The sequence below is a fragment of the Chiloscyllium plagiosum genome, unplaced genomic scaffold (assembly GCF_037043375.1).
Source record: "Chiloscyllium plagiosum isolate Xiang-an unplaced genomic scaffold, Cpla_swu_hap1 HiC_scaffold_6, whole genome shotgun sequence".
NCBI lineage: Eukaryota > Metazoa > Chordata > Chondrichthyes > Orectolobiformes > Hemiscylliidae > Chiloscyllium > Chiloscyllium plagiosum.
The window spans coordinates 77,145,285-77,170,100 of record NW_028270144.1 but is presented as its reverse complement, the minus strand read 5'-3'; the positions used below and the strand labels follow the sequence as shown (position 1 = coordinate 77,170,100).

General features: G+C 43.7%; 2 protein-coding genes across 5 annotated transcripts in view; one reads left to right on the top strand and one right to left on the bottom strand.

Moving 5' to 3' along the window:
• The window catches only part of sh3rf3 (SH3 domain containing ring finger 3), a 377,685-nt gene extending 362,150 nt beyond the window's left edge, over positions 1-15,535 (bottom strand). For 2 of the 4 annotated variants that reach the window (XM_043691783.2, XM_087988130.1), the window contains exon 1: positions 15,034-15,534. In XM_043691783.2, coding sequence (XP_043547718.2) covers positions 15,034-15,411 — 378 coding nt within the window. In that variant the 5' untranslated portion in view covers positions 15,412-15,534. Of the gene's footprint in view, positions 1-15,033 lie in introns of all 4 variants that reach the window. The other 2 variants (XR_015757438.1, XM_087988131.1) reach the window with 2 other exon arrangements.
• Positions 1-24,816, top strand: part of edar (ectodysplasin A receptor) — a 170,759-nt gene that overhangs the window by 4,040 nt on the left and 141,903 nt on the right. The gene's annotated exons all lie outside the window — the stretch shown is intronic.

The window sequence follows — 24,816 nt, the reverse complement described above, 5'->3', positions numbered from 1 at the left end:
TTTGGTCCCCACACCTCAGGAAGGACATACTGGCACTGGAGCGTGTCCAGCGGAGATTCACACGGATGATCCCTGGAATGGTAGGTCTAACATATGAGGAACAGCTGAGGATCCTGGGATTGTATTCATTGGAGTTTAGAAGATTAAGGGGAGATCTAATAGAAACTTACAAGATAATACATGGCTTGGAGAGGGTGGACGCTAGGAAATTGTTTCCGTTAGGCGAGGAGACTAGGACCCGTGGACACAGCCTTAGAATTAGAGGGGGTAAATTCAGAACAGAAATGCGGAGACATTTCTTTAGCCAGAGAGTGGTGGGCCTGTGGAATTCATTGCCGCAGAGTGCAGTGGAGGTTGGGACGCTAAATGTCTTCAAGGCAGAGATTGATAAATTCTTGATGTCACAAGGAATTAAGGGCTACGGGGAGAATGCGGGTAAGTGGAGTTGAAATGCCCATCAGCCATGACTGAATGGCGGAGTGGACTCGATGGGCCGAATGGCCTTACTTCCGCTCCTATGTCTTATGGTCTTATGGTTTTATAATTGTTTAATGTTCACTTTTAGAGTTAAAAAATAAATTGATGTTACTTTCTTTAAATAGTGGAATTTGGGAGTTTGCTGTCACTCCCATTTTAACAGATTACAAAGCGAGGCGAGCTTCTCTGGGTGTTTGGGTTTAAGTAACAGAGGGGTTTATCTCCGTGTCATAACAATGGTAATAACCACCATCCCACTTTGTGCTAATTAAAGCATCCATCATTATGAACCTTATGAAAGATAGGAATCAACTTAAGAGAAGCAATTCAAATCAGTCTGGTGTGAAACTTCATGTGAGATGCCAAGAAGATATGTGAGTAAATAATCTAAGGTGTGATAGTGAGGTTACTTACTCTGCACCAAAGGTAGGAAATTGCATTTATGGAACTAGACTTGGACTTGACTGTCCTGCTGCGCTGAATCATTTAAAAACAGATCATCCACCCTTTAAGAAGACAAGCTAAAATTGATGATGGCTGGTTTAAATAGCACCAATGATTTTAATACTGGATGAGAGTAAGAGCCCTTGATCTCAACTGCTAGGTCCAAGACTATTGACAATCACTAAGCAATATATCTTACATTGCAAGCTGTGACTGATCACACCAACTTATGTTGACCAAAGTGTTATAAGGAGAGGCTAGATAGACTGGAACATTTTTTGTCTGGACTGTAGACTGAGCGGTGACCTTATGGAGGTTTATAAAATCATGATTCGCATAGACAAGGTGAATAGCAGAAGTCTTCCCTAGGATAGGGGAGTTCAAAACTCGACAGCATAGGTTTAAGGTGAACATGGAAAGATCTGAAGTGGACCTGAGGGCCAACTTTTTCACACAGAGCATGATGCGTATGTGGAATGAACTGATAGATGCAGGTACAGTTTAAAAATTTAAAAGACATTTGGACAGATACATGAATAGGAATGGTTTAGAGGGATCTGGGTCAAATTCAGTCAAATGGGACCAGCTTGTTTTAGAAAATCTGATCGGCATAGACTGAAGGGTCTGTTTCCGTGCTGTATGATTCTATGACTTTAAATTCCTGATGGCAGATCCAGTTTAAGATTGATTGGCCCCAATATTTACGGGGCCAGAAGAGACAGCAGAAACAATAGTTAGAAGTACAGGGAACATGGAGCTCTAACTACAGTAGAAAATCTCATTCGGAAGGGAATTGGGTGAAGAGACCCAATGAGTAGATCACATGGGAGGAGGAGATCATTTGGAAAGCATGGATCGGTGGTGGTGGGGGGGGAACCACATTCCAGTTGGGGATAGGGGGGTTTGGAAATCTTGAAAAAGGGGGACATGATTCTCATTGTAAATGAGGAGAAAACTAGGGAGCAGGGAGAAAATCCTGGAAGACAGGAGAAGATGCCCGAGAGTCATAGAGTCATAGAGATGTACAGCACAGACCCTTCAGTCCAATGCCGATCAGATATCCTAAATAAATCTCGTACCATTTGCTAGCATTTGGCCTATTTCCCCTAACTCCTTCCTATTCATGTACCTATCCAGATGCCTTTTAATTGTCGTAATTGTACCAGCCTCCACCACTTCCACTGGCAGCTCACTGCAGACACACACCACCCTCTGCATGAAACAGTTGCCCCTTAGGTCCCTTTTAAATCTTTCCCCTCTCAACTTAAACCTAGACCCTCTAGGTTTGGACCTCCCCAACCCCAGGGAAAGGACCTTGGCTATTCACCCTATACATGCCCCTTATGATTTTATCAACGTGTATAAGTTCACCCCTTAGCCTCTGACGCTTCATGGAAAACAGCCCCAGCCTGTTCAGCCTCTTCCTATAGCTCAAACCTTCCAACTCTAACAACATCCTTTTTAAATCTTTTCTGAATCCTTTCAAGTTTCACAACAATCTGCCTGTAGCAGGAAGACCAGAATTGCACGCCGTATTCCAAAAATGACCCAGCCAATGTCCTGTACAGCCACAAACATGGCCTCTCAACTCCTATACTCAATGCACTGACCAATAAAGGCAAGCATATCAAACTCCTTCTTCACTATCCTATCCACCTGTGCCTCCACTTTCAAGTAACTATGAACCTGCACTCCAAGGTCTCTGTTTAGCAACATTCCCCAGGACCTTACCACTAAGTGTGTAAGTCTTGCTAGATCTCTGTAAGGATACAAGAAGCAAATTTGATAAAGGGGAACTAGTAGATGTAGTGTATTTGTATTTCCAGAGGTATCTGATAAGGTGCCACATAGGTTATTGCACAATGTAGGAGTTCACATTATTGATGGTATTAGCATGGATTGAAGATTTGTTAACAGACAGAAGACAGATTCTGAATTAACAGATCCTAGTCAAGTTGAAAAGATGTAAGTAGTGGACTGTCACAAGAATTAGTCCCAGGGTCTCAATTATTTTACTATCAATATTAATAACTCAGAGGAGGCAGAATGTAATGTATTCAAATTTACTTATGTTACAAAAATAGGTGGGAGGGCATGTTATGATGAGGACGTGAGAAGTCTATAAATGCATGTAAAGGTTGAATGAGTGAGCAAAAACTTTACAGATGGAGTTTAACATGAGTAAGTGTGAGGTCATGCTCTTTGGTAGGAAGAATCAAAAAGCAGACTATTTTTGAAGTTGAGAGATATTCCGAAAAAAATGTTGCATAGAGGGATCTGGGTGTTCTTATGCATAAAACTCAAAAGGTTAGCATATAGGTGCAGCACGTACTTAAAAAAACAAATAGAATTCTGGCCTTTATTGCTGGAGAGTTGAAAAAGAGGGGAGTCTTGTTACAACCGTACAGGATGTTGGTGAGTTGCATCTGGTATAACGTGTAGTTTTGGTCCCCACATTTAAAACCGGATACAGCTGGAGACAGATCAAAAGCAATTTACTTGGTTAACCCCTGGCAAAAAGGGCCTGACTTATTGAGACTGGCTAATCTGGTTATGCCTTTATTCATTAGAGTGAATGAGAGGTGATCATATTAAACTATTCAACATTCTAAGGGAATTTCACAGGAAAGATGCTGAATATGCCATTAAGACCCTCAACTTGCCCTGCCAATTAAACAGGATCGTGCCTGATTTGCCCCATGCTGAACTCCTCTTTCATGCCAGCTCAGCACACCTGTTAATGTCCTCATATCTCAAAACTTATCAAGCTCCTCTATAGATACATCCAATGATCTAATCTCCACAACTTTCTGGGGTAAAGAATTACAGACATTCACTAGCCTCTGGGAGAAAAAAAATCCTTTGCATCTTGGTTTTAAATGATTGTCCCTTTATTCTGTAACTGTGTCCCATAGTTCAAAATTCTCTGTTTGGTGGGAACATCATGTTCTGCTCCTATTTTTTATGTTCTTTCAAGTCAAAATATGCTGCGACCAATTATCATACCTGTACAACAAGCTGGGAACACAGTACTGAACTGGAATAAAACATGAAACTTCTCCTTGTCTGAATCCTTGTATAACCATGCAAAGGCTGGTTCGTAACAGCTGTACCAGCAGCTCATGTACAGGATTATTCTCCTTTGCTGCTTTGGAAAAGCAGATTAGTGCAGACTTTCTTTCATTGTAATGAACCTTGTAAGGATCAGAAATGTTTCATCAATTTCAATCATGATAGCAGCCCGCATTTCTAGCACCTATGGGCAGCCAACCTCCTCCTTTCAAACTGTCATTAGCACAAAGAAAAGCAATAACTACAGCAATGAAACTATTACAGACCGTCATACTTCCTCAAATGGCCATGCTTCAAGTGAGCAATAAATCAGAAACTGTGTTTTCTAACACTTCAAGCCTCATTCAGATTCCCATACTGTAAGTCTGGCAAACCATCAGTTTTAACACTTATCACACAGAAAGGAAAACATCAAAACCAAGTCAAACAGAATGTATCACTGCACTAAAAGTTACATGCTTTGTTGGGTCAAGGTGAGCCACCTTTGAAGCCATTTTTTTAAAAAATCCAATAGTCAAACCATCAACTAATTGACGACATAATTCTACTAAGAATGACAATTAAGTTCAGAACGCTTAACAGAAATATATTTGCAATCATATAGCATTTTGGTTCCAAGTGGTTTGTTGACTTCTGAAACAAGGCCTTTTTGAACCAATTTTTTTCACTGTTGCATGTTACACTGCATTGGTACCAGATGACTGTTTATGAATATTGGGGTTTTAAGCTAAATAGCTTTCTGGGAGTGGAGAAGAAATAAGAGATAGATGTAATAGTGCATTGTGTAAGATGTAATAAATACAGTTAAAATATCACATTTCACATTTAATTATCTGCACTCTTAGGTGACTCAAACCAGATTCAAAGATTGGATACAAGCTCTGATGGATTCTATAAGTTAACAGACCCTCAAACTATCATGGCACAAAGGCCTTAAATATTGGCCTTTCACCACTGCACCTTGATGGCAGCAGCCTCAAGCTTTAGTGCATACCTCATCACATAGTCCTGGAGCTTTGAATGCACCAGAGAAAATGAGATGAGAGAAATAAATTAGAGGAATTAATAGACATGAAACTACTGCAATTTAGTGAGGACAGGGATGCTGGATAAGTGAAGCTTGGTGTGGAGTGGGATACAGATAATGGGATACAGTGACATCTTTTTTGAATGAGATACCATTTTTTAGCATTGGAGAATGGGAAGCTTACTTCAGAGTTTAGTGGATATTCAGAACGCAAATGAATAGTCAGGTTCAATCTAACACAGGAGGGACATGAAGCTGGCAATGAGGATGTGGCATATGTGACAAGGGTAATGGCTTTGACCATTCCAAAACTTAGTCAGAGAAAATTGGGGCTGGGAGTAATGGGATGAATTTGGTAACCTTAGTGATAAAACCTACAAACCCCTCACTTGTTTGAGATGGGGGGGTGGAAGTACAGAGGAGAGATGTGAGGAAGCAAAAGTAGAAAACAGATAACACCCATAGCCATGGAAGAACCAAGACAAATATTATTAAGGCTTGTTGCTGGCTAGGAAGAGAAAAAAAAACTCACAGCTATTCAAAAAAATGGAGGTCAGGCTTAAGAAATTGGACCATGTGATTCAAAGACCAATTTAAAGGAAGCACAAAAGAATATGTTGTAGCTACATGAGAAGTGGCGTGGTGACAAAGGATTTCATCTCAATTTACAGCCTTCAGATAAAGAAATTCAAAAATCACAAGACTTGTCAACAAGCAAGGTTCTTTCTTTACTTTGAGAAAGTGAGGACTTCAGATGCTGGAGATCAGAGCTGAAAATGTGTTGCTGGAAAAGCGCAGCAGGTCAGGCAGCATCCAAGGAGCAGAAGAATCGAGATTTCAGGCATAAGCCCTTCTTCAGGAATGAGGAAAGTGTGCCCAGCAGGCTAAGATAAAAGGTAGGGAGGAGGGACTTGGGGGAGGGGCATTGGATATGCGATACGTGGAAGGAGGTCAAGGTGAGGGTGATAGGCCGGAGTGGGGATGGGGGCGGAGAGGTCAGGAAGAAGATTGCAGGTTAGGAAGGCGGTGCTGAGTTCGAGGGATTTGACTGAGACAAGGTGGGGGAGGGGAGATGAGGAAACTGGAGAAATCTGAGTTCATTCCTTGTGGTTGGAGGGTTCCTAGGCGGAAGATAAGGCGCTCTTCCTCCAACCGTCGTGTTGCTATTGTCTGGCGATGGAGGAGTCCAAGGACCTGCATGTCCTTGGTGGAGTGGGAGGGGGAGTTGAAGTGTTGAGCCACGGGGTGCTTGGATTGGTTTGTCCGGGTGTCCCAGAGGTGTTCTCTGAACCGTTCTGCAAGTAGGCGGCCTGTCTCCCCAATATAGAGGAGACCACATCGGGTGCAGCGGATGCAATAAATGATGTATGTGGAGGTGCAGGTGAATTTGTGGCGGATATGGAAGTATCCCTTGGAGGGAAGTAAGGGGGGAGGTGTGGGCGCAAGTTTTACATTTCTTGCGGTTGCAGGGGAAGGTGCCGGGATTGGAGGTTGGGTTGGTGGGGGGTGTGGACCTGACGAGGGAGTCACGGAGGGAGTGGTCTTTTCGGAACGCTGATAGGGGAGGGGAGGGAAATATATCCTTGGTGGTGGGGTCCGTTTGGAGGTGGCGGAAATGACGGCAGATGATACACTGTATATGGAGTTGGTGGGGTGGTAGGTGAGGATCAGTGGGGTTCTGTCCTAGTGGCAGTGGGAGGGGCAGGGTTCAAGGGTGGAGGAGCGGGAAGTGGAGGAGATGCGGTGGAGGGCATCATCGACCACGTCTGGGGGGAATTTGCGGTCTTTGAAGAAGGAGGCCATCTGGGTTGTACGGTTTTGGAACTGGTCCTCCTGGGAGCAGATGCGGCGGAGACGAAGGAATTGGGAATACGGGATGGCGCTTTTACAGGGGGCAGGGTGGGAGGAGGTGTAGTCTAAGTAGCTGTGGGAGTCGGTCGGTTTATAGTAAATGTCCGTGTTGATTCGGTCGCCCAAGATAGAAATGGAAAGGTCTAGGAAGGGGAGGGAGGAGCCTGAGACGGTCCAGGTGAATTTGAGGTCAGGGTGGAAGGTGTTGGTAAAGTGGATGAACTGTTCAACCTCCTCATGGGAGCACGAGGCAGCACCGATACAGTCATCGATGTAGCGGAGGAAAAGGTGGGGGGTGGTGTCAGTGTAGCTGCGGAAGATGGACTGTTCCACATATCCTACGAAGAGGCAGGCATAGCTGGGGCCCATGCGGGTGCCCATGGCTACTCCTTTGGTTATGAATCAACTGTGCCATCTTTTAACATGCAAACCCAGTGAAATTTACTCAACATGAAAAAGGAGATTTACCACAACACATCACAGAGGGCAAAGCCATTAGTAGTGAAGCAAACGTTTATTTATGAGTGAAGGAATGGTAAAATTCTACGTAAATTGTATTTGGGGTCCTAAGTGCTACATGTGTTTGGTTGATATGAGTTAACTACTGTGGCACTGCCAAGATAGATTGTTTAATATATATTTTATTGAATATAACAAGATAGTGATCGACTTTTTGGAAGGTTATAATTTGGATAGTATTTTTGAAATCTTATCGCTTTGGTAATAACTTTTCCTTTTTGAGGGGAGAAGTTACAAAACAGAAGTTTTACAAAATTGTTATATATTGAGACTGTGTACTTAATTTAGGGTAAAATGGAGAAATGAAGGGCACTGTGTGACCTGTTCCAAATTCTAATGACAGCAAGGCTGGATGGATACTGTGCCAGGGATTGTGAATCACAGAAACAGAGTGACAAAAGAAATAGGTGCAGAACTAGGTCATTTGCTCCTTCAAGCCTGCTCAGCCACTCACTGTATACATGGCTGAATCCAGTACTCTCTTCCCTTTTTCCCCTCATAACCTTTGATCCCTTTAGCCCTAAGAACTATATTTAACTCTTTCTTGAAAGTTTTCAATGCTTTCCCTCAATCACTTTCTGTGGCAGAGGCCTCCAGAGGCTTACCAGTCTGACTGGTGAATCAATTCCAACATGTATTTGACTCTACTACCACTGCTGGCAGTGCATTCCATGCACCCAGCAGTTAGTTGGCTAGCATTTTAATGGGATTCAGATGAAGGAAGCAGAAAGTAGTCACTCAGACAAGATGAGCTTGGAGAGGGCATGTTGGAAGGTAGGAAAGAAATTAGAGAAGGTATAGGGTGCAGTGTTTTTGTTAATCTTACTGATAAAGTCTATAGGCTCCTCACTTGTTGGAGATTAGGGTGGAGGGTAAGCAAAGGTAAGACCCATAACAGAAGGAATGGCTCTTGGAAACATTATGATCAAGCAATGGTGGAGGAAAAGAGTGGCCCAGCGGTCCAAAATCTGTATAAGTGTTGCGGTCAGTGAAAGACCCAAAATTACAACGCTGAGAAATGAGAAGAAGTTTATAATGACATTTCTTAGGGGAGCACAGAAGAAACTGGAAGTAGAAAGAGTAATGGGTTATGTGAGGACCATCAACGTCACTTTACAATGTTCTTGGCTGGATTTACATAAATAGCATGCAAGAGTGAAAACTGTATTCCTGTTTTTTAAAAGGCATCCACATTGCAATTCTGAACTGTCCTTAAAAACGTGAGTGGTTTTGCAGCCACTCTATTGATCTGAGTTCCATCACTACATATATAACTATAGCTGAGTTCCAAAACAGTTTCATTTTGGCAATGTATCTGGGCTGTTAAATGACTTTCAATCATTTTGTCAGTACAAAAACACGTAATAAAAATAAAACTGAGACTCATTATTCAATCATTCTGCACATACTGTACTTGGACATTGAGGTCAATAAATTCAAGCAACCTCTTAATAAGGAGTCAGTTGGCTGGACAACTGTTTTGTGATGCAGATTGATGCCAATAATGCAGGTTCAGTTACCACACAAGCTGAGGTTACCATGAAGGTTCCACTTTCTCAACTTTGCCCCTTGCATAGTGATCCTCAGCTTAAACTCACCATCAGTTGTCTGTATGGTCCTCTGGGACTTCAGTTTTACCCCTACATGACATGCATAATTCTTAAAAATAAAAGGCAGTTAAAGACATTTAGATACAATAGTCATATAATTTTCATTTATGGAAGTATTAAATCAAAATACCAAATGTCCAGTACCTGCAGGATTGAAAACCTTTCAGAAAACTTGACATAAGGTTTTACAAAAATACTAGCAAAGTAAACAAGAATGTTCTTTAAGTTGGGATAGCTTTTCATTCGACATCCAAAAATTTCTTGTTGAATATTAACTAGCATTATCCTTCCAGCATACTTTCAACATTCTACACGGGATTGTTGGAAGTATGATGGCAACCTAACAAAGAACAGCATGGCGAGCGGGGTGGGGGGGAGGGGGGAGGGGGGGGGGGGGTGGCGGAGGTGGCAACTGTAGGACAGGGAGAATGTCTTTCAGTTTTATTAGCAGCATTTGTGTGTCCTGCTCCCAAACCTTGACCTAAATACAGCCCAGGATGATGATGCTTTTGTCTAAAATCATGTACAGTGTACATCCTATTCCCTGACATTATTACAATTTATAACTATTTGTATCAGCAGTGTATTCAGCTGGTGTAAGTGCATCCAAACAACAATAAAATATGGATTTTACTATCAATTGCAGCATTGTAGAAAGCCTCAGTCAAAGCAATATTACTCTAACAGTGCAGACTTATCAATCACATTCAAACAGGAGCAATGCCAGTCTGCTCCAATGGGTGGAGAGGGGATGCTGGAGCCAGGGAGATGGGCATCTCAAGTCAGATTCAGACTTAGAAAACAGTCAGCCTAAAGTGTTTAATAAGAAGCACCCAGTGGAAGGATGAAGAGGACTGTTGGAAAGCTTTTTTTTGGCTGCCTGAGAATAATTAAATATGAAGCAATAACGACGTATGAATCAAAATCAGCCTGCTGACGACAGTCAGGAGGGATGTTACATAATAACAGTGGCATGATAGCAAACAATAGAATTGTTCACAGGACACATTTCAAATTAATGGGTATTTATGGGTAAATTTCAAAATATCTCACTCAAAATAATCAAGAAATGGCCAAATAATGTTGCAAAATGACTAACTTACATTCTGGTAGGGAGAATAGTTTTCAATTTTTTCATGAACAATGGTGCCAATCCTCTGACCCAGGGTGGAAAAATGCACCATTGAATTTAAATCTCATCATGAATTGGTTAAGGGTTTAAACAGCCTCTTCTCGTCTGCCCTGCATAACTGTACTTCGTAACATCAGTTGAAAACTCTCATGCAATAGTTCAGCCAACTTATCCCAGAAGTAATTGAATCATAATTAGCCAGATTCTCAAAGTTTAGATTAGTTAATCTCAGAGGGAGCAGCAATGCTATAGTTAATTCCTGTGTCCCAAGGTATGTACAGGAAATTATTAGGTTCCTACTGCAGATCGTTAACCAACGACTGGTGCTCAAAACATGGATGGACAGTTATCCAAGTATAGGTAGGCTCACGTTTCACCACAAAATTCCCTGAGATCAAATAGCTTGCTGACAATTAGTACCTAACCTAATATGACATTGGGAAAAGTGCCTGAGAGCATTTGACATCTGTGCAACTGGCAGAGTAAAGCTACTTCCCTACGGCAATCCTGTATTTTATCTATAAATGCTTACGGTAACAAAGCTATCTCTTAGAAATTTTACGATCCATTTAAACTATATGTCAAAATGTTTAAGGAAATTCCTGATGAGAAATAATAGTATTCTGTGCAATCTCTTCAGAAAATTTACAGGACACAGTTCAGCAATATGCTCTGAAATGTAGAAATGGTCTGGTGCATATACTAATGTCAAGCAATTTTGTAAGGCATTTCTCCAGAATAAAACATTATTTCAAACTGAGTAACAATGAACAAAGAAGGCTCCATACTACATAAATTGATTTCATCCTTAAATACTGAAATAAATTTTACAAGTTTGGCCAGTGAGTTAAAAGTAGATTTTTGTACGCCACTGCAGTACAGTATCAGGTGATATAGGTAGTGGGAATGATGGTTGGTAACAAGGGAGATAGTGAGTTTCCAAACTATTCTCAAAAAGCACAATGGAAAGCTTCAAATTAATTAATATGATGAAATACAAAATCAGGTGTTCACACATGCCAGCAAATAAGACAACTTGCCCTCCGTGTGACTCAAATGATGCAAATAATGAACCGGGCCCATTATTCCTGTGTCACACACAGCACAATCACTAGGAGCAGATGGTGACAGCTCCACCACTAAGTAATAAATCATATGCCCTGTAACCTTGAGACAATCCACTGTGTGCACTTTTAATTGTATTACCGAGATTAATACCTGGACGTTCTCTCTACACTATCCATCAAACGAAATTGAACACAATAATAATTAAATCATATGTAATTAAGATTAAAAATAACTTAATTCTGAAAACATCAAGGTTTAAATTTGTATGTCATTTCTACATGTCATGCATTACAGCATCTGGAATCCATGTTGAAATATACAGAAATACCAGTACCCGGTTTTTCACATTACTATCCATTTTAGCTATCAGTTGAATATAAATGAATTGAAAGAAAAAACAAAACAAACATTAAAACAAAATACTGCAGTTTCAAAATACTGAAATTCTAGAGATACTCAATATGTCCCAAGCAGTTGGGCCGAAGGGCCTGTTTCCACACTGTAGGGAATCTAATCTAATCATCCATGGAAAGAGAAACTGAGCTCATGGGTAGTATTTTACTGCTTTAATCGTTTGGGGTTGGTGGGCATTACCTAAGCCATCAGTTGGCAGATCTTCCAGTTGTTCTTTCCTAAAGTTATCCAATTAACAGCTCTAGATTTGCTGTCCAGTTAGGAGAGTTTTTGTGGTGGGAGGGAAGGAGTTGTCAATTTAATGCAACAATGAAGGATGTCTAATGAGTCTTGGCACAACTCAGATCCTTTATTACTGCATTAGGTTGACATGCCCCTCCCACCCACGACCGTGACCTGCATAGGTCTTTATCTGCATGCAGCACTAATTTGTCTTTCATTACCCACAAATGTATTGATGGCGATGCACCAAGAGATCAGGGAGAAAGAAAAGTATTCCTCAGAGGAAGAGCATCAGTCTGAGAAAGCGCCATCACGCGAACCATAAAAAACCTCCCACCAGCACAGATACACACACCTCTACTGGTCCAGCTCTAAAAAGACAGAGAGAGTGACACAGAGTGAAACAGAACATATGAGCCAGGGAAGTGCAAGTGAGAGAGAGTACCAGAGGACCATAGACTCCTCTTTCAATAGGAAGAGGTAACTGGTGGTGCCTTTAACTTGAGAATCATACCTTGGGAGAGGATGAGATTGAGAAAGCAAGGTTATCCCAGTGACTTTAGCTAACAAAGCAAGGGAGTATAAGTTGAATAGTAGGTCACTAGGAAGCACAGAGGATCAAAGGGATCTTGATGTGCAATCCTTGAAGGCACAGAACAAGTAGACAAGGTGGCTAAGAAAGCATATGGAATACTTACATTTATTAGTCAAGGTATGGAATACAAGAATAATGAGGCTATGATGGAGCTGGATGTAACACTACATAGGCCACAGCTAGAGTACTGCAAGCAGTTCTAGTAGCGATGCTATAAGAAGGTTGTGATTTCACTAGAGGGAATGCAGGGAAGGTTCACCAGGATGTTGTCAGGGCTGGGGTGATTAGCTATGAAAAGACACCAGATAGGCTGTTTCTTTTTCCTTACAACAAAGAGGGTCGAGGGGGGGAATGTGATAGAGATGTACCAAGATCTGAGCGGCATTGACAGAGTAGATAGGGAGAAACTTTCCCCAATAGTGGAGGTGTCAATAACCAGGGCGCACAGTTTTAATGAAAAGAGCACAGGGGTTAGAGGAAGTTTGAAGATAAAGCTTTTCACCCAGAGCATTGTGGGTATCTGGAAGGTTCCCACCCTTAAGCACTTGAAACACCATAGCATACAAGATTACAGGCGAAGCGCTGGAAAATGGATGACTGCTATGTGCATGATAGGCTGAAGGGTCTTTTCTCATACTGTAAAAACTCGATGACTTGAAAGTAATTGAGGGCTTTGGTCATTTTGATAGGCTTGGGCAGTGGGCGTCTACTGGTGCCTCTTCCTTTGACAGCGTGCAGAGGTCTGTGACCACAAGCTGTGGGAATCATTGGGGCACTTTGACTAAGAGAGGTCCAGGAAGCTGACCCTTAGCCTAGAGACCCTGTACTGAGTGTGATACTTCAGTGATTTGTAGCTCAGGTTGTGGTTCAGGTTGTAAGTTTGCTCACTGAGCTGGAAGGTTTGTTCTCAGATGTTTCGTCACCATGCTAGGTAACATCATCTGTGAGCCTCTGTTGAAGCACTGATGTACTGTCCCACTTTCTAATTATGTGTCTGTTGTGGTGGGTGATATCATTTCTGGTTCTTTTTCTGAGAAGTTGGTAAATGGGGTCCATATCAATGGTGTTCCAGTTTGATAGCCAGGCCTCAAAGGAATTCCTGTGCATGTCTTTGTTTAACCTGTCCCAGGATGGATGTATTATCCCAGGATGGATGTATTGTCCCAGTCGAACTGGTGTCCCTCGTTGTCTGTGTGTAAGGATACTAGTTATAGTTGGTTCTGTCTTTTTCTTCAACTAGCCATCAAAAGACACAACCATCACTAGTATCCTTACACACAGATAAGGAGGGACACCAGTTCAACCGAGACAATACATCCATCCTGGGACAGGCTACACAATCGCCTTTCTTCTATGCACAGGCACATGGCTGCACAATCTCACAAATAAGATAGGGGCCACTTGTCCCTCAGTGGCGTCTGAGCCACTTCAGAGATGTGATATCAAGTTGCTATCCTCATACAAAATCGAGTTTAGCCTGAGGGATCTATTCCTTTCAGCATCAGCATCTGACTGCTCCTGACCTTTCAACGCCACACCTAAGTGTCTCAACTGGCTTCCTGCTACAGTGCCAATTCAGTTCTGGGAAAGCCACATTGGGATTCCCAATGTAATTTACTTCCTGCAATTTTCCAAACATAAATCCTCCTCCACCAGTCTGGGAAAATTCCTCTCCATGTTTCGGCAAGATATCTTTTCGTTATATGAAACTGGAAAGGCTAACACCATTTCCTTCTCCACAGATGCTGCCTGACCTTTTCAGGGATTGCAATATTCGTCTTCACTCAAGTGTGCTGCCACTTTCCTCAATACATGCTGCCACTTACCCACACATTGCATCTATTCTTCAAGCTGCCAAAAAGGTAGTTGATAATATAATACCTTGTTTTTTTCCTAAACCTCTGCAAATAAACTGACCTAGAGTTGAAAGCTTCAGGTGATACAGTAACTGCAGCATAAACTGAGCCACTCATTGATCCACCTGTTTGTCACCCGAGTTCCTGTTTCTCTAAAGGAACAGGCTTTGGCGGTGGGGCCCTCCCTCAGGGACCTGATAACCTTAGCACATTTTTTAAGAGTCAGTCGGTTATATCCCATTTCACAGGAAGCCTTCATCCACCTCAGTGAAACTTTCTGGCACTTGCCCAGAAAGCTGTCTAACTCTTGAGTAGGGGAATCCATTTATGTCACTTTGACACAGGCTGATGCAGGTTCACATTTTATAACTGTCTGCTATTCTTTGAAACATGGACATGCAGAGATATCGTCGCAGACACGAATACAATCGCTTTCCTGACAGTCCAGAAGAACATACTGAAAATTAACATTGGACCACTTGCAAGGGGAAGAATGAGACTGGAATATCAAAAGGGGAGCGAAATCAAGAACCTTTACATGAATTAGACAAATCCTGTGAGCTGGTCTGGGAGATTGTATAAAGTCCGTGACAATAGTGAATAATCCCAAATTGGAAGGTGCTCCTTTCAAAGGGTTTAATGAGCAGATGAAGCCCCAGATTTACGCCTGTCATGGTCTCAAAACAGTAAATGACACAGCAGATAATGTAGACTGGAGTGACAGAAATATAAAGCCAGCACATTACCTTCCCTGGAGAGCTCCGGTTACTGGCTGTGGGATGCTCTCTCGTTGTTGTCCCCAGAGCTGCTGGAGCAGGACACGCGGCACTCCCTCCGGAGGGGAAAGACGCAGGGCCAGAGGTAGGGGTCGACCTGCCGTTCCTCGGCCTCTGTTTAATGCCATCCAACAGCCTCACCAGCAGGATGTTGGCGGGCAGCTCGTCCACGCCACAGTCCACCAGGATCCGGCACTCGGGACAGCGCAGCTCGCTCCTGGAGCTGACAATCTTCTCCAGGCAGCGCTTGCAGAAGGTGTGCTGACAGGGCAGCACCCTAGCAGTAGCGTCCAGCCTTTCCAAACACACCGAGCACTCCAGCAAGTCCAGCAGGGAAGACTCGTCCATCTTCAAGCATGGGTCAGGGGAGAGGGCAGGGGAGAGGGGGGAGAGAATGGGGACAGTGCTCTCCCTTACTTACATTCCACCCCCCCACCTAACCAGCTGTTGACTGACACGCTGCATTCCTCCCCCCACCCCCTTCCCCTCCCCCCTCTTTTGGAAATAAAAGTCAGAACCCAACAGCAGCAGCAATGTGCTGCATCTATCTAACTGAGTGCGGGCTGCCAGCGCATCCCCATCTCCGACTGACACAGCCTTGAAAGTCTCCCCATGCAGACTGAACCCCCTCCTGAACTCCCAGGGCTCAGACCAGGCGGCTGCAACATAAATACAAATGGAAAGAGAAATGAAACAAAAGCATCTGACTTAGCTGTCCTCCTCCCAACCTCTTCCTTGACACTTTCAGATCTGACCTGACCTCACTCTTCCCACACTCTTGCCTGGTCAGGATTCACGTTTCTAACAGAAATAAAACTGCCCCCCCACCCCCCCACCCCGCCCCTTCCCTCTGACTCCAGACGAGAAGTTTGTGTCTACATTGCAAGGGGAAAGCTCAGCATGATCAAACAGCGGCTGCCCATTTCCAAGGCACTTGAACCCTCCACCGAAACGAGTTAATTCTGAAATCTTTGCCTCCCCCTCACTTCAAGAAGACGGCAGATCCTGACAACAACACCGAGAGAACAGTTGCCATGCGAGGGAAGGTTCTGCCCATGACCACAGGCTGGGAGCCGCATCCAGCCAAGCCCCCGGTCGAGCTGCTGGGACCTGCGGTTCAGGGGGACGAGCACACAGCGATCCCGCTCACTTCAAAGTACTTCAGCGGACTCGCCACTCCTGGGGGCTGAGCAGGAAACCTGTCCACAGAGCGGCTGTGAGGAGCGCAGCTCCCTTCAATCTGTCAATTCCTCTCTCCCTTCCCTCCTCCTTTTCCCCCCTCCCCCCTCCCCTGCCCCCAGCCTCCGCCGTGTCGGTTCCTTTCTCCCCAGCCCCGCAGACAGCGTCAGTGAGGGACGGAAATGCGTGCCACTCAGACAGGCTGCTGCAAGACCAGGGAAATGTTTGACCACGTCGCCCTCTTCAGGGGAGACTTTAGCTCAGCAAAACCTCCTGCACTCCAATTGGCACCACACACACACTCACAAAGACAGCGCCGAAATAGGTTCGTTCATTCATTCATTCATTCATTCACTGTTCATTCATTCATTCACCAAATGTGGTGGTCATTTGATCAACCGCAGCATGCTACACTACAGACTGAGCAAACGAGTTGTGGATGGAACCAAAAGAGAAAATGCTGGAAAATCTCAGCAGGTCTGGCAGCATCTGTAAGGAGACAAAAGAGCTGACGTTTCGAGTCTAACTGGCTTTGACAAAGGGTCAGTTAGACTCGAAACGTCAGCTCTTTTCTCTCCTTACAGATGCTGCCAGACCTGCTGAGATTTTCCAGCATTTTCTCTTTTGGTTTCAGATTCCAGCATCCACAGTAATTTGCTTTTATTTATGAGTTGTGGATGGAAGCAGCTTTCTATCCTGTCAGATCACGCTTTGTACCAGCTGGTCAGTTGTGTGTTAAGAATAAGCTGGTATGGACTGGTATGACAGAGTCTGCCACCTTTGTTTTAGAAGAAAAATTAGGCTGAATTTGCTGACTTTTTTTGGGAGGGGGAGCTCTTCTGGTCTTTTCAGGTTCGGCTCATCTGTTGGGAGGCTCTTCAAAACAGACAGGCAGGCAGGTATTGGTCATGGGGCAAAAGTGAGGACTGCAGATGCTGGAGATCAGAGTCTTGATTAGAGTGGTGCTGGAAAAGCATAGTAGGTCAGGCAGCATCCAAGGAACAGGAAAATCGACGTTTCAGACAAAAGCCATTCCTGCCTGACCTACTGTACTTTTCCAGCACCACTCTAATCTAGGTATTGGTCATGGCCAACAGTGATGGTCACCCCTTACTACAGGGTGTCAATGCCCAGGAGCTGATGATCCAGTGACCAGTTCACAGTAAGGAAGTTATTTGGGTCCTGATACAAACAAAAACAGAATTTGTTTGGAGAACCTCAGCAGGTCTGGCAGCATTTGTGAAGAGAAAACAGGGAAACATTTAAAGTCAGATGATCCTTCTTCAGAAGCAGAAGCAGTTAGGAGAAGGAGGTATTACTGCTGATGGGGTGGAGGGAACAGGGAAAACTAAGTAGACAGGTAGAGAGGGAACCCAAAGAAAGAGAGAGACAGAGACAGAGGAAGAGGGAGAAAAGAATGTGGAGAAAGGAAATGCTGACAGTAAACCAGGACAAAGTGAGGACTGCAGATGCTGGAGATCAGAGCTTAAAAATGTGTTGCTGGAAAAGCGCAGCGGGTCAGACAGCATCCAAGAAACAGGAGAATTGACGTTTCGAGCATAAGCCCTTCTTCAGGACAGAGAAACTAGGCAGCTGATAGTGAGCAATATGAAGAGTTGAAAATGGGTTAGCCATAATGACAGGACCAAAAGTTGTGGAGATAGGTAATGGACAAGGAATGGAGTGTTCTGCAATAGTTTAACTTGGTGTTGACTTGTGAAGGCTGTAAGGTGAGGTGTTGTTCCTTCTGTTTCCATTGATCTTTGCTGGAACACTGCCTGAGGCAGAAATGTTACCATGGGAACACAATGGCGTATTGAAGTGGCCGGCAGGAAGCTCTGGGTCATTTTTACAGATAAAGAGGGCAAGGTGATCACCCAGTCTGCGTTTTGTCTCCCCGGTGTAGAGGAGAGTACGTTGTGAGCAATTAATACAGAAAACTAGATTGAGTGAGGGGCAGGAAAATCACTGCTTCACCTCGAAGGTGTGTTTGGGCTGATGGACACTGAGAGGGAGGAAGTAAGTGGGCAGGGTGTTACACCTTCTGTGGTTGCAGGGGAAGGTGCAATGGGGCTGCGAGGATGTGTTGGGAGTGAAAAAGCATTGGGCCAGGGTGTCCTGAAGGCAACAGTCCCTGTGGAAGGCTGACAAGGGAGGGGGGAGCGGAATATGTGTCTGATTGTGGCATCACACTGGAGGTGGCAGAAATGGTGGCTTATGATCCTTTGGATGTAGAGTTTGGTGGGGTGATAAGCAAGGATAACAGGGGACTCTATTGCTGTTGAGGGAGGGAAGGAAATGGGTCAGACCCACCTGAGGGCTCTATCAACCATAGTAACAGGGAATCCTCACTTTAGGAAAAGATGGACATTTCAGAGGCCCCCTTACTGAAGTTGGTATAATCAGAATATATGCAACAGAGATGGAGGAACTAGGAGAATGGAATAAAGTCTTTACAGGTTGCAGGGTGTGAAGATGTATAGTCCAAATAACTGTTGGATTCGGTGAGTTTGTAATTAATACTGATGGCCTGCCTATCCCCAGAAATGGAGATAGAGATGTCAATGAAGGGTAGGGAGGTGTCAGTGCTGGATGGATCAGGTGAAAATGAGAAAGGAATAGAATTTGAAAGTAATATTGATGAAGTTTTCCAATTCTAGATGAGAGACAGAAGTAGCCCTAATGATGTCATTGATGGACTGGAGAAAGAGTTGTGTGGAGGGATGCAAGTCAGACTAGGAAAAGAAATGTTCAATGTACCCCACAGAAGCGGGGCATAGCTGGGGCCCATATGGATACTCATAGTAACACCTTTGATCTGAAGAAAGTGAGAGGGGTTAAAGGAGAAGTTGTTCAAAGTGCCGACATACAGCTCACACTTTATCATCAAACCTATTAACTCTTTCTGCTCTCTGTACTTCTTACTCCCTCACTGGGGACACCTTATAACCTCTCCAGCTCAAGTACCATCAGTAACCATTCTTCCATCGTAGTCAATCCCATTGTCTCCTTGCAGGAAAAATTGGTCCAAACCCAGACTTGCATCTCAGCAAATGAGGAAGGACATCACTTCGACTGGGACAACACACCCACCTTAGGACAAGCCAAACAGAGACACACGCGAGAATTCCTGGAAGCATGGCATTCCAACCAGAACTCTATGAACAAACACATTGACTTGGACCCAATTTACCACCCCTGAGAAAAAGAACAGGAAATGACATCACCACAGGAAATGACATTACCAACCCAAAGAAACCCAAACATGTAAATAGAAAACAGGAATCATCAGCAGTGTTTTGTCTGGAGGCTCACTAAAGATGTTACCTAGTATGGTGGTGAAACATCTGTAAATGAACCTTCCAGCTCAGCGAGCAAACCTACATCCAGAAAGCAGAATTGTGAATTTTCCTGATATCTCAGTCAGTACTGTTCATTCAATTGTGTGATGGTGCTGTCAATTTAGCAAGGTTATTTTCTCCTTAGCTTTTTTATGAGAGATAATAAAAACAGAAGTGCCAAGGGACCCATGAAGTGCCTCGTGTAACATTGGAGTGGTGAGTTCTCCCAGTTCAGGTTTTTCTGGTTTGGCTTTAGCTGTGGCAGTCACAAGGTGCTTGAGTCCAGAAAAGTTGCAAGCTTCAGCAAATGATTAGATTAGATTACATTACAGTGTAGAAACCCTGACTGACAAGCCTGTAATTCCTGGTTTGTTTGCACTGACCTGCTGAGCTAATCATGCATGGTAAGGACGTGGATCCCAGACTCTAGTAGGATCAAGTGTCTGACTGTCTTCAATCTGTCGTCAACTGTCAGAATTGGACATGCCCTTTCACTGAGTGTAGTGGAGTTCCCTGATTGACTACAATCATCCTGCATCCGACTAAGGACAGCTGCTCTTGACTTTCACACATGGTCATTTGTTTGATACAAATGCCATGTGTTGGCGCATATACTGCGCATACAATGTGAAGTATACAGAAGCTACGATCCTCCAAGTAAGTGGCAAACTTAGTGAGTGCTGAAAAAACAAGCTAAGAGCCGTGAGATGCATGTCCATGTCAACACAAAAGCATCTTTTGTAAATGCATGAAATCTGTGACTGCTTCTGCATTCAAAGTGACCTAGCAGAAGCAGGCAAACCATAGGTGTCCCTGAACTCTAAAATGAAGGATTAAAGGTGTATCTGAGTTCGTCTGACAGTAGGCATGATGATGTGGTGAGGCTGCTGGTTTGTGACAAAGAGTCAAGGAGGATGGTTGCCATGCAACAACATTGTTTTAAAGAAGCAGTTGGATGACAATAGCCTTGATAGGCAATTGAAAAGTTACAGAAGGCAGGTTTTGTTTTATTATTCATTCACAGGATGAGGGTGTCACTGGCTAGGCCAGCATTTACTGCCCATCCCTAATTGCCCAGCTAACAGCTATGAGTTAACAACATTGCTGAGGCCAGACCAGGTAAAGATGGCAGTTTCCTTCCCTGAAGGACATTAGTGAACCAGGTAGGATTTTCCAACAATCGACAATGGATTCATGGTCATCGTTAGACTCTTAATTCCAGATTATTAATTTTGAGTTACATGCCAGGAATTTCAGCATATGGGGCTTTAATGATATGCAATTACATGGAACTAAAGTAGATGCTCCTCAATGATAAAATTCAGAAGTTGCCATTCAAGTCTTGAGGGGAACACCAGAAAAAAAACCTTTCTCAACTTCTGGAATGTGATTTTTCCAATCTCATTGCATTTTCTTGCCATTAATTGTGCCACACCAAAGAGGGCAAAATTCAACCCTAGATATTGGTAATGATTTTGCTGTTATCATTTGCACATCCTCTGAATGCATCTTTTGTTCCTGGTGCACTGTTAGCCTCCTTAGCCTTGCAGAGGCATCCCTTTTGTGTTTTAATATCTCCTATCCAGTCAAACCCCCTCCTCTTGTTCTCTCCTCACTTGCCTGCTTTTCCTGCCTCTGCATTAAACGCTGTTTCATCTTGGCCAAATGTATTGTGAATGCCACCACTGAGCGCAGCAACAGGTGAGAGCATCAACAACACAGCATTGAATGTCCAGTGTCACTGCCTAGCTATAGTCTGTGTAGAATGAAGCTTGCAAGCACAGGCTGGTTAAGCTTGAATGGCACACTGCAAATGGTCAACATGGCATGCTGTTTACTAAGGTCCGTCAGTCACTGGGACATAGGGTCAACACTTCTAGTGTCAACCTGGGCACTGAAACAGGAATATCATGTCATTCCTTTGTGTGGTCAGCAAACCATGTTTTTAGCTTGATGACAGCAGCCTATTGGTGGAGGAAACCACTTGAGTGTCTACTACAAATTAGCAATGTGAAACAGCTAGCTTCAATTTTTGTGTAAATTTTTGACACACTTTCTCCTCCCAGGGTAATCTCATATAGACCGGGTAATACTCAGAGTTAAAGTGATGGTCACAGGCTGTTTTCACAAGTTTTTAGGATATGCAGTGAATGATGCTCAGGGTCAAGGTAAACAATAAAGTTACTGTAGTACCAGAGGACCATTTGGCCTTGCTCTCATTAGAATGAGACAACTGTTGGAGGGTTTAACCTGAGGGTCACCATACGTCAGGTAAGGGGGGCTGTTGAGATAGAGTTCCTCATAATAACCTCAGTCGGTGTGGGAATCAGAGTAGCCATTATCATGAAAGAAAGTTTTGAAATGCTCTCTCTCAGCATCTTCTCACACCATGAACAGATGACTAGGACCCTATTGTAACATGAGCTTTGAACACATGGAAGCCCCAAAGGAAATGAAGCAAGGGTTCTTTATTCTACTGGTATTAGGTCATTACAAACATGAAGAGAATTAAGAATAAACATGAAGCTGTTTACTAAATATTTGTGGAAAAATCTCTGTAGGATACATTGGATTGAGTAATCCTTCCCTTTTCCATCATCCCTTATTCCATAAATGACAGCTTTCGTTTCCAGTGAGAGTCCATTCCACTGCTCCAGCTGTCCACCCTCACCATCAGCCCCTTCTGGTGGAGGTCCTGGCAAATAATCATTCGGTTGTCAATAAGATTGATTTTGTACAGCATGGAACTAAAGGGAATTTCAACACTTAAACTGACCAGTAAATGGAAACTTTTTCTGGACAGAAGTAGAGAACACATTGGCAGATATCTCAACTAATAAATCGATGAAAGGAGTTCATTTGATTGCTCCGTTTCAAATGTAAATTTGAAGTCTGTTAAGTCTTGTAAATAAATTCTTTGATACAGCTGGGGATTCAAAATATTGCAAACATGTCACCTGTGTATTGGAAATATCATCCCTAACCTTCAATCCCTTGCATATTTCCACTATTTATGGTAACATCTGTGAGGATTTGATGCTGGAAGAAGCAGTATGCATTGCTAGGCTAGTAGATCACTCGAGGCAGGGCAGCACGTTTGCTGGAGGGTAGATTGGATGGTCAATTTGCCTTTACCAATCAAGAAGAGCTACACCCACTGTTGCAGAAGATTAAAGAAGAAATACACTCAATGCTCAGGCATAAAATAAGTTCATTACATAGAGTACCAACGAGATCGTGTTCAGGAAGGGTTGCAAAATGAAAACTGAATGATTCAGTAAGAATCGACATGGATCGAACAACATTGAATAAAGCAGTGGAATGTGAGATTCACCTAATGACTTCAGTAGATGAAAGTCCTGTAGAAATATCTCCGAGTACCCTAATCACCAAACTGGATGCAAATAGGGAATGCTGGAAATTATCTTACCTTTATTATATTTGGCACATTGCTTAACAAGTTCCCTTTGAAATAGTATCTGTGCCAGAATTTTTTAAAACAACAATATCAAACACAATGGAAGGCAGACATGGGATAATATGTCACAGGAATCACATACTAATACATGGAGTCACAAAAGAAGAATCTCACTGAAGAGTTAGAACAGTAATGCAAGTACATCAGAATGCAGGATTAAGATTGACTAAGAAATATGATTCCATATAATTGAAAATAAAATCTCTTAAGCATATGATTCAAGCTGTTGTTATCGCAGAAAATCAAGACCATTAGACAATTTCCATCACCAAGCTTCAAAGATTCCTTGGAATGGTAAACCAATGTGAAAGTTTTTGACAAACTTAGAGAAAGTAAATGAGACAGCTTCTAATCCACAGTCAACAATGTTAAAAATTCCTGATGAAGGGCTTTTGCCCGAAACGTCGATTTTGCTGCTCATCGGATGCTGCCTGAATTGCTGTGCTCTTCCAGCACCACTGATCCAGAATCTGGTTTCCAGCATCTGCAGTCATTGTTTTTACCACAATGTTAAAAATCACACAACACCAGGTTATAGTCCAACAGGTTTACTTGGAAGCACTAGCTTTTAGAGCACTGCTCCAGATGAAGGAGCAGCACTCCGAAAGCTGGTGCTTCCAATTAAACCTGTTGGACTATAGCCTGGTATTTTTAACTTTGTACACCCCAGTCCAACGCCAGCACCTCCAAATCATGACAGTCAACAATGACATTGGAACTTTGACCAGGAAAGAGCATTTGACAAAATCCAACAACTTCTGTTCTCATCACAAACCCTAATAGATTTTGATTTGCATTACCAACCATAATTGCAGCTGAAAATGTGTTGCTGGAAAAGTGCAGCAGGTCAGGCAGCATCCAAGGAACAAGAGAATCAACGTTTCGGGCTAAGCCCTTCTTCAGGAATGAGGAAAGTGTGCCCAGCAGGCTAAGATAAAAGGTAGGGAGGAGGGACTTGGGGGAGGGGTGTTGGAAATGCGATACGTGGAAGGAGGTCAAGGTGAGGGTGATAGGCCGGAGTGGGGTGGGGGCGGAGAGGTCAGAAAGAAGATTGCAGGTTAGGAAGGCGGTGCTGAGTTCGAGGGATTTGACTGTGACAAGGTGGGGGGAGGGGAATTGAGGAAACTGGAGAAATCTGAGTTCATCCCTTGTGGTTGGAGGGTTCCTAGGCTGAAGATAAGGCGCTCTTCCTCAACCGTCGTGTTGCTATGGTCTGGCAATGGAGGAGTCCAAGGACCTGCATGTCCTTGGTGGAGTGGGAGGGGGAGTTGAAGTGTTGAGCCATGGCGTGGTTGAGTTGGTTGGTCCGGGTGTCCCAGAGGTGTTCTCTGAACCGTTCCGCAAGTAGGCGACCTGTCTCCCCAATATAGAGGAGACCACATCGGGTGCAGCGGATGCAATAGATGATATGTGTGGAGGTGCAGGTGAATTTGTGGCGGATATGGAAGTATCCCTTGGAGGGAAGTAAGGGGGGAGGTGTGGGTGCAAGTTTTGCATTTCTTGCGGTTGCAGGGGAAGGTGCCGGGAGTGGAGGTTGGGTTGGTAGGGGGTGTGGACCTGACGAGGGAGTCATGGAGGGAGTGGTCTTTTCGGAACGCTGATAGGGGAGGGGAGGGAAATATATCCTTGGTGGTGGGATCCGTTTGGAGGTGGCGGAAATGACGGCGGACGATACGCTGTATATGGAGGTTGGTCGGGTGGTAGGTGAGGATCAGTGGGGTACTGTCCTGGTGGCGGTTGGAGGGGCGGGGCTCA